This window comes from Natator depressus, chromosome 6 (genome assembly GCF_965152275.1).
Source record: "Natator depressus isolate rNatDep1 chromosome 6, rNatDep2.hap1, whole genome shotgun sequence".
NCBI lineage: Eukaryota > Metazoa > Chordata > Testudines > Cheloniidae > Natator > Natator depressus.
This window is the reverse complement of record NC_134239.1, coordinates 123,665,451-123,679,705: the sequence shown is the minus strand read 5'-3', so window position 1 is coordinate 123,679,705 and position 14,255 is coordinate 123,665,451. Positions and strand designations below refer to the sequence as shown.

Genomic DNA, 14,255 nt, shown 5'->3' with positions numbered 1-14,255 from the left:
GATATAAAGCAAGACTATTGAAAAGAAAGCCCTGGGACTACTTTTCAACATTTGATGGACTTACCTTACCCTCATAGGGAGGCACCAGTGCAGTTCAGTTATGGAAGGGACATCGTGAGAGGAATGAAAGTTGCAGTATCCACCAGGCAGGAAGTTAGGTGATCTGGAAGAAACTGCTCTCACACACCTGTGAAACAGGAAAACAACAGGTACCTTAAAAGTCAGTTTTGATTAACTGCTACTGTATTTATTTGGGGCTTCCAGTAGCTAGTCTGAAAGTGAGGCTCTCCCCCAAAAAAGTGACTGTGTAAAAATGGCGGCATCTTACTAAGTAAAACTGTTCTGTGTGTATTCATTCAGTCATATCTTCTCTCTTTAGTGACTAAGGGCCTGCCTACATGGTATCTCAGTCCACACTAGCTCAGGCGTAAATTCTAATGCACACTAGCGTGTTGCACACTAACTAGTCCATCTGGACCCTGCTTGCACACACTAAAAGTTCCCTACTGCATGTTAACATAGTACTGCTGAAACAGGACTATATTAATTTGCACTAAGGAACTTTTGGTGAGTGCCAGAGGGCTCCACATGGGCCAGTAAATGTGCTAGATGCTGGTGTGCACTAGAATTGACACCCCAGTTAGTGGGGACAAGCCTTAAGGAAGCTTTCCCTTTTATTACAAAACTCTTTTAGCTCCAGAAAGCCAATATGGCGAAGAATATATGATTAAATTCTGAGAGAATGAAATGGATTCTCTATTCTGGTTCCTGTATCAACAGGATCACTAAGTTCCAATTGAAGGGACAGGTAAAACTTCCACAACCCTACTGAAAACAATGGGCTGGATTCCTCCTTTCACGTAGATCAGTATAAACTGGGAGGAGGTCCACTATGTGAAGAGAGTTACAGAGGTGTAAAGCTGATGTATGAGAGCAGAGAGTCAAACTCGTAAGGGCTGCACTTGTGTAACTGAGGAGAGAATTTAGTCTGCAGTTTGTCACTGCCTGGTGATTATACACTAGGCAGGAAATACCTGGGTTTTCTTTCCCAGGTTGAATTTGCCAAGCTGGCAATTAAACAAAAAATCCTCCTTTAAAAAACAAAACAAAAAAAATTAGGGATGTCAAGCAATTAAAAAAGTTAATTGTGATTAACTGCACAATTAAAAAAGTTAATCATGATTAATCACACTGTTAAACAATAATAGAATACCATTATTTAAATATTTTTGGATTTTTTCTACATTTTCAAATATAATTGATTTCAATTACAACACAGAATACAAAGTGTAGGTACAGTGCTCAGTTTATATTTTTTATTACAAATATTTGCACTATAAAAAACAAAAGAAATGGTATTTTTCACTTCTCCCATTGCAAGTACTGTAGTGCAATCTCTATCATGAAAGTTGAATTTACAAATGTAGAATTATGTAAAAAAAAAAAACCTGCATTCAAAAATAAAACAATGTAAAACTTTAGAGCCTGCAACTCCACTCAGTCTTACTTCTTGTTCAGCCAAGTTTGTTTACATTTGCAGGAGATCATAGAATCATAGAATATCAGGGTTGGAAGGGACCTCAGGAGGTCATCTAGTCCAACCCCCTGCTCAAAGCAGGACCAATCCCCAATTAAATCATCCCAGCCAGGGCTCTGTCAAGCCTGACCTTAAAAACTTCTAAGGAAGGAGATTCTACTACCTCCCTAGGTAACACATTCCAGCGTTTCACCACCCTCTTGGTGAAAAAGTTTTTCCTAATATCCAACCTAAACCTCCCCCACTGCAACTTGAGACCATTACTCCTTGTCCTGTCCTCTTCTACCACTGAGAATAGTCTAGAACCATCCTCTCTGGAACCACCTCTCAGGTAGTTGAAAGTAGCTATCAAATCCCCCCTCATTCTTCTCTTCTGCAGACTAAACAATCCCAGTTCCCTCAGCCTCTCCTCATAAGTCATGTGTTCCAGACCCCTAATCATTTTTGTTGCCCTTCGCTGGACTCTCTCCAATTTATCCACATCCTTCTTGTACTGTGGGGCCCAAAACTGGACACAGTACTCCTGATGAGGCCTCACCAATGTCGAATAGAGGGGAACGATCACGTCCCTCGATCTGCTCGCTATGCCCCTACTTATACATCCCAAAATGCCACTGGCCTTCTTGGGTAATGCTGTCTGCTTCTTGTTTACAGGTTTCAGAGTAACAGCCGTGTTAGTCTGTATTCGCAAAAAGAAAAGGAGTACTTGTGGCACCTTAGAGACTAACCAATTTATTTGAGCTGTAGCTCACGAAAGCTTATGCTCAAATAAATTGGTTAGTCTCTCAGGTGCCACAAGTACTCCTTTTCTTTTTGCGAATACAGACTAACACGGCTGTTACTCTGAAACCTGTCATTATGCAAGGCACTGCATTTAGCCGTATGGAGTGGAAATCTATCAACTGCATCCGATGAAGTGAGCTGTAGCTCACGAAAGCTTATGCTCAATTAAATTGGTTAGTCTCTGTGGTGCCACAAGTACTCCTTTTCTTTCTTGTTTACAGTGTCACTTGAAAGTTAGAATAGGTGTTCTCATGGCACTGTTGTAGCTGGCATCACAAGACATTTACGTGCCAAATGCCCTAAAGAGTCACATGTTCCTTCATGCTTCAACCATCATTCCAGAGGACATGTCTGTGCTGATTAAGGGTTCTGCTCAATAACGATCCAAAGCAGTGCGGACCGATGCATGCTCATTTTCATCATCTGAGTCAGATAACACCAGGAGAAGGTTGATTTTTTTTTTTTTTGGTGGTTTGGGTTCTGTAGTTTCCGCATTGGACAGTTGCTCTTTTAAGACTTCTGAAAGCATGCTCCACACCAAGTCCCTCTCAGATTTTGGAAGGCACTTCAGATTCTTAAACTTTGGGTTGAGTGCTGTAACTATCTTTAGAAATCTCACATTGATACCCTTCTTTGCATTTTGTCAAATCTGCAGTGAAAGTGTTCTTAAAAGAAATAACATGTGCTGGGTCATTATCCGAGCCTGCTATAACATGAAATATATGGCAGAATGCAGACAAAACAGAGCAGGAGACATTGAATTCTTTGGGGGAGAATTGTGTCACAAATTTAATTAATGCATTTTTTTTTAAACGAGCGTCATCAGCACGGAAGCATGTCCTCTGGAAAGGTGACCAAAGCAAGAAGGGGCATACAAATGTTTAGCATATCTGGCACATAAATACCTTGCAATGCTGGCTACAAAAGTGCCATGTGAACGCCTGTTCTCACTTTCACGGGACATTGTAAATAATTAAGCAGGCAGCATTATGTCCTGTAAATGTAAAGAAACTTGTTTGTCTTCACGATTGGTTGAAGAAGTAGGACTGAGCGGACTTGTAGGCTCTCAAGTTTACCTTGTTTTGTTTTTGAGTGCAGTTATGTAACAAAAAACAACAAAAAAAAAATCTACATTGTAAGTTGTACTTTCACAATAAAGAGATTGCGCGACAGTACAGGAACTCCTCACTTAAAGTTGTCCCAGTCAACGTTGTTTTGTTGCTGATCAATTAGGGAACATGCTCATTTAAAGTTGCGCAATGCTCCCTTATAACATTGTTTGGCAGCTGCCTGCTTTGTCCACTGCTTGCAGGGAGAGCAGCCGGTGGAGCTGGTCGGGGCTTGGAACCAGGGTGGACCAGCAGCCCCCCATCCGCTCCCCATGCGGCAGCCGCCCAGCAGGCTATCAATTGCTGGGCAGTTCAGCTGTCCCTCCCCCACTGCCGTGTGCTGCTCCTGCCCTCTGCCTTGGAGCTGCTCCCGGGAGCCTCCGGCTTGCTTAGAGTGACTTTCTGCAGCTTTGATCCAATAGAAAGGTACTAAATTTGTACTCTCTGCTTATTTTCAAGTTCAACTTCCAGCCTTACTCCCTTCTAATTAAATGTGAATACACATGAAAAACCATCCATCCAAAGATCATAGACAGTGTCACAAATGCAGTTAATATTAAATGGTTAAGTGAAATGCTTTAGAACAGTGGTGTTCAACCTTGTGGCCCAGGAGGGTGAAGAATTTTTTTATTTAATTAGAAACTGAAAATGTGTTCTCTGAACCATGCCCTGCATTTTGAAATATGTTTGAATTACCTCTCTCTCTACAGGGAGCAAGCTAGGAGGGCCACCCTATCAACTGCTTCCCTTTACTTCACCTGCTGCCCCAAGAGTAGCTCTAGTCTGAGCCAGGAACACACGAGGCAGCTGCAATCCCTTCCCTGTTTGCCACACCCCCACAGGTCAGCTCCTCAAATGCAGGGGAGGGAAGAGAAAGTAGCTTTAACTTATGCCAACTGGCTATTGTTTCCAAGGGACCATCTGCCAGCTGAACCCAGCTGGAGCACGCCATTGTACAGCCACTCTTCCCATTCCTCCCCTCCAACCAATACGCCCCATGTCAATCCTTGATATGCCCTGTACACCAGGAATTGCAGGTTACCAACTCTATGCCTCGTAGGGATTCCCCCATGCCAGGGGAATCCCTACAAAGGGAATTGTGAATGGTTTTATCTACCTTTGTGCCACCTGAAGCCAAAGAACAGAACAAAGAATCTTTGCCAAATACTGACTGTGACCCCTGACTTGAAATATATTCAGCCCGCAGGTCAGACACCACTGCTCTTAAAAAAAAACAAACAAACATGTTTTTTCTGTTTCAGATCTTATATTAGCAACACATTTAGCTTTAAGACAATAGATTTACTTTTAAAACCTGTCAGGACCTGAGTTCAGGTTTCTGTTTCTTCTACAACAGCTGCAGACATTGCACGTAGACCACTAAAGAATATAGCTCTCTGCACTTGTTTTAGGTAAACTACTGGATAAAAAAACCTAAACTTTAACTCTAGCTCTGGCTAGTATGTAAAGAAAAAAGTGATTTCTGAATTCTTTGTGTAAAAGTGTATTTTAAGTCCACCCTGTGATTTAAGTTGATGATTTAAGATCTTGTACAGTGTTTTGTACTCATTTCAAAAGCATTTTTTCAGTTGAAGTACTGCTACATAGAATAGCAAATGTGAAATTCTGATACTATTTTAAAATTTTTCATTTCAGCCTCCTTCAAGAATTTCGGTAAGTCTATAAATAAAGCTACTGGGTACATGCAGTACAAGAAAAGCCAGCGTGGGACCTTTAAGAAAGCCAATATTTCTAGAAAAATAATCTGAGATATAAGCACAAATTCTAGCCATGATTAAAGAGACACTGAATGTTTTTTTTTTAAAAAAATTTAAAAAAGTGATGGATCACAAATGCTTGGAAGCTTGAAATTGAGAACTACATCCTTAATCAATAGTGATTTCACCTTCCATCCTATGTTCAGACTAATTTATAATTGCTGGGTTCATGAATGCTGGGTTAGAGACAATCAATTTTTAGAACAAGAATGAACAAATCTGATATGGAAAAAAACTACAGAGTTGGATGAACTACACAAAAAAGTATTTAAAAAGTTAATTTGGGGGGGCCTTAATATGACACCTAACATTGGTATTTAAAGAGACAAACATCAAGCAAACAATTGCCATATTTCTGGTCGGTGTTTACCATAACAGAACTAACGCACAGTGTTTGAGGTTTTCAGCAGTCATCAGGGGTGTGACAGTCACGTTTTAGGAAGGCCACATGGCCAAATGTCAATCTCTACTCCAAATAAAGCAACTATGAAATAATGCATTTATTATAATTGTGTGTTAAAATTTGATAATTTGATATACAATTATTTAAGTACAGGCAGAATTTTTTTTCCCCTGAAACTGCTGATTTATTTTTGTGACTTGCATTACCCTAAACACTGCCTGTGGAAAAGTTCTCCACATTGAAGCAATCAGACAAATGCAGCCCAACATCCTATCCCCCTCTTCTTCAAGTGTGGCCCTGTCTATAGCTGAAATTATTGACAGGTTTCAGAGTAACAGCCGTGTTAGTCTGTATTCGCAAAAAGAAAAGGACTACTTGTGGCACCTTAGAGACTAACCAATTTATTTGAGCATAAGCTTTCGTGAGCTACAGCTCACTTCATCGGATGCATACTGTGGAAAGTGCAGAAGATCTTTTTATATACACACAAAGCATGAAAAAATACCTCCTCCCACCCCACTCTCTGCTGGTAATAGCTTATCTAAAGTTTTTCATGCTTTGTGTGTATATAAAAAGATCTTCTACACTTTCCACAGTATGCATCCGATGAAGTGAGCTGTAGCTCACGAAAGCTTATGCTCAAATAAATTGGTTAGTCTCTAAGGTGCCACAAGTACTCCTTTTCTTTTTGCGAATACAGACTAACATGGCTGTTACTCTGAAACCTATCTAAAGTGACCACTCTCCTTACAATGTGTATGATAATCAAGGTGGGCCATTTCCAGCACAAATCCAGGGTTTAACAAGAACGTCTGGGGGGGGGGGGGGGGGGGGGAGGAAAAAACAAGGGGAAATAGGTTACCTTGCATAATGACTTAGCCACTCTCAGTCTCTATTCAAGCCTAAGTTAACTGTATCAAATTTGCAAATGAATTCCAATTCAACAGTTTCTCGCTGGAGTCTGGATTTGAAGTTTTTTTTGTTGTAATATCACAACTTTCATGTCTGGAATCGCGTGACCAGAGAGATTGAAGTGTTCTCCGACTGGTTTATGAATGTTATAATTCTTGACATCTGATTTGTGTCCATTTATTCTTTTACGTAGAGACTGTCCAGTTTGACCAATGTACATGGCAGAGAGGCATTGCTGGCACATGATGGCATATATCACATTGGTGGATGTGCAGGTGAACGAGCCTCTGATAGTGTGGCTGATGTTAGTAGGCCCTGTGATGGTGTCCCCTGAATAGATATGTGGGCATAGTTGGCAACGGGCTTTGTTGCAAGGATAGGTTCCTGGGTTAGTGGTTCTGTTGTGTGGTATGTGGTTGTTGGTGAGTATTTGCTTCAGGTTGGGGGGCTGTCTGTAGGCAAGGGCTGGCCTGTCTCCCAAGATTTGTGAGAGTGTTGGGTCATCCTTCAGGATAGGTTGTAGATCCTTAATAATGCGTTGGAGGGGTTTTAGTTGGGGGCTGAAGGTGACGGCTAGTGGCGTTCTGTTATTTTCTTTGTTAGGCCTGTCCTGTAGTAGGTGACTTCTGGGAACTCTTCTGGCTCTATCAATCTGTTTCTTCACTTCCGCAGGTGGGTACTGTAGTTGTAAGAATGCTTGATAGAGCTCTTGTAGGCGTTTGTCTCTGTCTGAGGGGTTGGAGCAAATGCGGTTATATCGCAGAGCTTGGCTGTAGATGATGGATCGTGTGGTGTGGTCAGGGTGAAAGCTGGAGGCATGTAGGTAGGAATAGCGGTCAGCAGGTTTCCGGTATAGGGTGGTGTTTATGTGACCATCGTTTATTAGCACTGTAGTGTCCAGGAAGTGGAACAGTTTCTCCAGCGAGAAACTGCTGAATTGGAATTCATTTGCAAATTTGATACAATTAACTTAGGCTTGAATAGAGACTGGGAGTGGCTAAGTCATTATGCAAGGTAACCTATTTCCCCTTATTTTTTCCTACCCCCCCCCCCCCCAGACGTTCTTGTTAAACCCTAGATTTGTGCTGGAAATGGCCCACCTTGATTATCACACACATTATAAGGAGAGTGGTCACTTTAGATAAGCTATTACCAGCAGGAGAGTGGGGTGGGAGGAGGTATTTTTTCATGCTTTGTGTGTATATAAAAAGATCTTCTACACTTTCCACAGTATGCATCCGATGAAGTGAGCTGTAGCTCACGAAAGCTTATGCTCAAATAAATTGGTTAGTCTCTAAGGTGCCACAAGTCCTCCTTTTCTTTTAGCTGAAATTATTTATTATATCTGCTTTACAACACCAGTGTCTCTGCACCCTTTCCTACAGAAAAAAACCTCTAAGACAGGTGTCTACTGGTTTTATTCAAGTCAGAAAACACAAACTAGTAGATGAGGAAAAATCTGTCTGAAACTTGGCCTGCACCAGAACAGATTCTAGGGTGAAGAGACAAAGGTGACAGGAAAAGGCCATGATGTTACTAATGGAGAAAATAAGAAAAGCAGCAAACTAAAGGAGGAAGAAAAGAAGATGGAGAGCTGCATCTTAGCCTCCTTCCCTGATTCATCTTAGAAGATAACCAGTTTGACCTCTCCACTCAAAGGAGCCAGATGCAAAAAACGTCTTGAGTGTCCTGTCTAGTGAGGCTGAGCACAAATGACTCTTTTGTAGTTTCTTTTTTTCAGATTTAATAAAATTATTAAGATAATGTTGAAGTAAAAAGAAAACAATACAGAGTTTAAGCATAAAAGTTTCTGGTTATCAGGGAATAAGGTACAGATTATCAAGGGGTGCGAAATTCAGTTTAGGAACGGGTGGCATAAGGAATGTATAATCTGCAAACTCCCTGATTGGGGTTAAAAGTTTAACGGGTCAAAATACAGACATTGAGATATGGGGGTATGTTGTCCATATAATGGCTATGTTCAGGTGTGGAGTATAATGAGCGGATACGATGATGAGGATGGATCTACCCTCATTTGGTGGGATTTAATGTTCAGCGAGTTTATGGTTCCAGTTCATATGGTCCAATGGAAAAAGTCTCTCAGTCCCTTTCCCATAGTTGATGCACGATGTCGTACTGGCTCACACCTCCTGATACTGTTGGTGGCCGGTGATGTGTTCGATGTAGATGTCCCTGGACCATCGGATGGTGTCTGGGACCATGAGGCGCCCCATGAGCCGTGCGTAGCGTCGACCGATCCCACAGGTCGGTGTTGTCTCTCTCCACACAGAAAAACAAGGGACCAGATTCTGGCCTATGCAACAGCCCCTTTGCCCTGCTCTGTGGGGTCCTCAGAAGGCACAAAGCCAGCTCTACACCCCCCTTACCTGGCAATCCTATCTAGATAAGAACAACGTGCCAAGGACATGATCGTGGAGAGGGTGTGGCTGAAGCATAGTGGGACTCTAGACCAGTGGTTTTCAAACTTTTTTCTGGAGACCCAGTTGAAGAAAACTGTTGATGCCCACGACCCAGTGGAGCTGGGGATGAGGGGTTTGGGGTGTGGGAGGGGCTCAGGGCTGGGGTAGAGGGTTGGAGTAGGGGGGTGAGGGCTGTGGGGTGGGGCCGGGGATGAGGGGTTTGGGCTGCAGGAGGAGGCTCTGGGTTTGGGGCTGGGGGGGGGGGAGCCTTAGGGCTGGGGCAGGGGATTGGGGAGCGGGGTTGGGGCATGGGCTTGCCTCGGACAGCTCCCAGTCAGCGGCACTGTCGGGGTGCTAAGGCAGGTTTCCTGTCCTGGCACGGCAGACTGCGCTGTGCCCCGGAAACGGACAGCAGCAGGTCGGGCTCTAAGGCGTTAGGCTCGCAAACCACTCAGCATGGCTCTCACCTGCAGGCACCACCCTCCCCCCCCCCCAGCTCCCACTGGTCAGGGCTCAGGGTGGGGGCAGCGCGTGGAGCCCTGTGGCCCCCTCGCCTAGGAGCCGGACCTGCTGCTGCCCCCTTCCAGGGCGCAGCGCGGTGTCAGAACAAGTAGGGACTAACCTGCCTTAGCTGGGCAGCACTGCCGACAGGACTTTTAATAGCCCAGTCGTTGGTGCTGACCAGAGCTGCCTGACCCAGTGCCTTACATTCCACAACCCACTACCGGGTCGTGACTCGCAGCTTGAAAACCACTGTTCTAGAAAACCCCAGTCAATGTAACAGCCCCTCACAAGCTGGTTAAATTACAGTAGCCTCATGGTCACTAACATGTTCAGGACCAAATCAGCACCCAATAGTCGTAGGGAAAAGGAGAATGCCAACCCTTTGCCTCTGTACCCAGATACAGCAAGTGGAGCTCTGACGCAGCACAGGACCCAGCCTAAAACTTCTGATAGGAAGAGCCATAACAAGGAACTTCAGATAACATGAAGGCTTCTTGGATGCAGATACAGCTCAATCTGGATATTGCAAACTTGGAGGTCTCGTTACTTTTTTGGACCTTCTTAAAGGACAAAAAGTGATCCTGTATTTCTACTGTTTTTACACAATACATAACTAATCTGTGGGACTCACTGCTACATGCCACCACTGAAGCCAAGATCTTAGTAGGATACTAAAAAGGATCAAACATATACATGGCTAACAAAACATCCAGCTGCATCACACAGACTAAACAAATTTCACATCTCAAAGAATAAGACCTATGCTAAACTGACCTATGAAGAAAGGTTGAAAAAAAATGAGCTTGTTTAATCTGGAGAAGAGAAGATCGAAGGGGTACATGAGAATGGTCTTCAAGTACGTAAAAGATTGTTATCAAGAGGAGGGTGATAAATTGTTCTCCTTATCCACTAAGGACAGGACAAGAACTAACAAGCTTAAATTGCAGCAAGCAAGATTTAGGTTAGACATTAGGAAAAGCTTCCTAACTGCAAGGGTAGTTAAGCACTGGAACAAATACCTAGCAAGATTATGGAATATCTGTCATTGGAGGTTTTTAAGAGCAGGTTAGACAAATACCTAGCAGGGATAGTCTACACAATACTTAGTCCTGCCTCGATACAAGGGGCTGGACTAGATGACCTACTGAGGTCCCTTCCAGTCTTACATTTCTTGGATTCTAATTTATGAGGCTTAAGAAAGAAGGAAATCCCACCATGAGCTGGTTATTCCATTAGGGGGTTTCCTGCACCTCCCTCTAAAGCATCCAGTACTTGCCACTGCAAGAGACAGGACACCTGACTAATGGAATACACCCTAATCTAGCAAAGCAATTCTTACTTGCCCAAGACCTACCACTGATATGTCTTAAAGGTCCTGAATAATTCATGATTATTTTCCTTGATGAGGGATTGGAATCCAGGATCAGAACTAAGGAAAGGGATAACTTGACTCAGGCTTCCTCCTCCTACAGAGTGGGACATTCCCCTGAAGGGAAAACACAGAACTAAGAAAGACACTGATATGAGAGTAGCCCTTGGGCTATGGCTCTTAAAGTATTATGCCCTTCACAACTGGTGCATATGGAGCCCACTGCGATGACTTTCTGCAGTGCAGTAAATACGAATACATTTTCTCTCCTTGGCACTTACTTTTTGGGGGTTTGCATCTACAGGGATTATTCCTGTCTAAAGAGAGGAAGCAGCATCACTTGGCATACACTTAAGCAGTGTGATTCTACTGCAAGTGCTGCACTGTGGGATTGCAGAAAAACGGAGTGAGAAACATCTGATAAGCTATTGGTTTATTTTCTACAGAGGATCAGCTGAGCAATGGCAACAGAAGAGACGATGAAATGGTAGAGAGGATGTGCCTCGATCACTAGGCTAAAGGATACCACAGGCTGTCCCAGGGTTTTCAAGCCAAATTAGGGAGAAAAAGTTGCCCCAAAAATGAAAGCAGTTAAAAGGAACTAAACTAAACTTCCTGTCTATAGGGAGGGAGGGAGATTTCTGCCATGAAATTCTTCAGCTTGCAGCCACCGTCTACATATGGCTGGGGCCAGCTCCAATAATATAATCTGGATTACTGATCTCTGGTATATGAACAGTGTGCTTTTTTTTTTTATAATATAGGTTAGTTTTTAAATATAGATTAATATTCCATAGTATATTTTGTGAAAGTAATTAAGTCTCACTATTCTGCTATTAAATCTTTGCTGAGAATTTAGGACTTCTGTTGCTGTTTTGTATTAGCATCAGCAAATTTCTACAGTGCTCTCAAACAGTACAGCTATGAGTGATAATTAGAGGCCTAGTCTACCATCAGTTAGTATTAATGAGAGCTACATATGAGCCTGGGGAAAGGGTAAAAGACTGCTTATTGTAGCACACTATTATATCAATTGTAGCAGACGTATACAAAACATTTAATGAATTTATACACATAATACACCACTTTCCCAATTAACTACTCAGGGGAACACTTCCAAGCACAGGGCCACTTTCTGTAATTTCTGTCCAAAGTATTTTTAAATGTATATTTTTTTTAAAAAAAGTTTAAACAGTAAAGTTGTCTTAATAAAAAAAATAAAACCTAAAGCCCTATTTAATTAATTTATATTTTGAAACCCTTGTAATTGCAGTCCTTGGTTTAATGGGAACTTGACAAATAGTGGCAAGTAAGGACAAAAACTAGAAAGTTAAGAATACTGAACTTTTGTTGTGCTGTACTTACCCAGAACCACTGATTCTACTGCCTGTGGTAATTAGTTCAACAACAGTAATTTCAGCAGTGTGATCTTAAAAATGTGAAATGAGTTTGATTCACAACCTTGAGAAACATCAGCTCAGTGTTCTCAGCCTGGTCATTAAAATACACGGATTGCCATCGCAAAAGCAACACACAGAATTTAATGCAACTGCAAACTACTCTGATAGTCCTGGATTGAGCCAGAATGAAAAATGAAATATCCGATCTGTGAAAATGATGGTCCCTTCATGGCAGAATTTAGGTAACTGGCTGGACTTTTAGAGCCAGTTTAGACTGAGGTCATCAGCACTTTTCCTGGCCCATGAACAGAAAACTTTAGTTTCAATGAGACTTTCAGATACAATAAAAAGCCAAAACATGAAATGAGGCAAAATGCTGATATGACAAGAAATTCACCCATGAGTTTAGTTTTACATAGAACGCTGTGAATGGTACCATTTTTGTGATTCAGAAATAAATCCTAGAACCATCAAGCTACATTGAAAAATGGGAAAAGCAACCAGAGCAAATAATCGCTAGTCACCATGCAAGATTACCGAATACACGAAACATTTATATTAATAGAAATGTTTCATAACCACAGTAATACAAATAAATAATAATGATATGAACAACAGTAGAGGCAATATCTTACCTTCTTTCCCATCTACAGGTTTTGATACTTCCATATCAAAGTTCTCTTGCATTTGTTGGCCTCTGAAACAATTGAGATGTTCTTGTTCTATTAAATTACTTTCTTCTTCTTCTAATGGCTGCCATGTACCATCAATGAACCACTGCCCACGCATTACAGGGATTTTATCCGTTTCTAAAAAGCAAACAGGAGGGATTTAGTATTTAACATACCAGAAATTAGCACTAAATAAGTAAAAGAATTTTAATTTTGTTACGTTTTGATGACAATCTAACTTCGCTGTTGGAATCCTTAACTGCTGTTGACTTATTACTAAAAAGTAACTTTTCCTTTGTGGCCCAATTCAATATTTTTAAAATGGTCCAATTTACATACGGGCAAGAAGCTGATTTTTAGGGATTTCTTCAGTATGGAAGCCAGAGATTCTATTAAAACATAAAACTGCATTCTCACTAAGGGCCAAATTTTTAGTCTCACTCCATCCTCTAAATCTGCATGAAACTATTTGTATTTACAAAATGGATAGCTGGGCATTCAGCTTCCCAGTTTGCATACAAAACATCAGAGGCCTGTGCTGAAAGTTTGCACCAAAGTGTATCCTTATAGTCAGTAGTGACTGTTGCCCAACGTAAGCGGAGGATCTGCAGGTAGCAATCTGCAACCCCTTTCCATCTGCAAGCTAATATCTTCAAAGTGAAAAAACGGGCACACTGTAGTCAGGGGGTGTCACCATGAAGCATTTCGGTGGAGGATAAGGGAGTTGGTGGAGAAGTGGGAAGCAAAAAGTGCATCCTCTCCCCCTCTCAAAAATGAAGGACTGGGACACTTTTACATAAAGGGCCCAGTGGAAGAACACAGTTTTTATCCCTTTGTGACCATTTTGCTGTTCTTTCCTAGTCCCAAATCATTCACCTCAAATCACTCCTTCCCTCTCTCTGACACCTACATCTCCCGGCTCAGAACTTCCTCCTCCTACCTCACGCCCATCAACATCAAGCTCCAACACTATGTTGGAGAAAGCACCTTCTTCCCCCAACACACAGGAACAAAACCAGGAACAAAAGCTGAAAAGAGCATAGTCTGCTTCTGCATGGCTGAACTGATGTAGTGCCACAAAAGCCTATATTCCTGATCTGTGCCTTCTCCTTTGGTGCTTTCCGTCTAATGTACTGCTGAGCCAGAAGTCCTTGGTGGAAGTCAGTTGTTCTGCAGTCTTTGGGTTCGAGCAGATCAAGACTCACCAGAAGTCCCTCAGAGGAACCAGGTGAGCCACTGTTTTCTTACAAAGGTAGGCTCCAAAGAGGGGAGCTAGGAAAACAACTGGGGCATGCATAGCGTGTGTATTTACAGCTAAACAAATTCAGACATGTTCTATATGTATGGGAGCTAAGAACTCTCGACAATG

General features: G+C 42.2%; 1 protein-coding gene across 1 annotated transcript in view; it reads right to left on the bottom strand.

Moving 5' to 3' along the window:
- The window catches only part of DDHD1 (DDHD domain containing 1), a 112,731-nt gene that overhangs the window by 79,967 nt on the left and 18,509 nt on the right, over nt 1-14,255 (bottom strand). Inside the window, exon 2 of the mRNA XM_074956498.1 lies at nt 12,851-13,024. Within this exon, the coding sequence (XP_074812599.1) occupies nt 12,851-13,024 (174 nt within the window). The remainder of the gene's footprint in view (nt 1-12,850; nt 13,025-14,255) is intronic.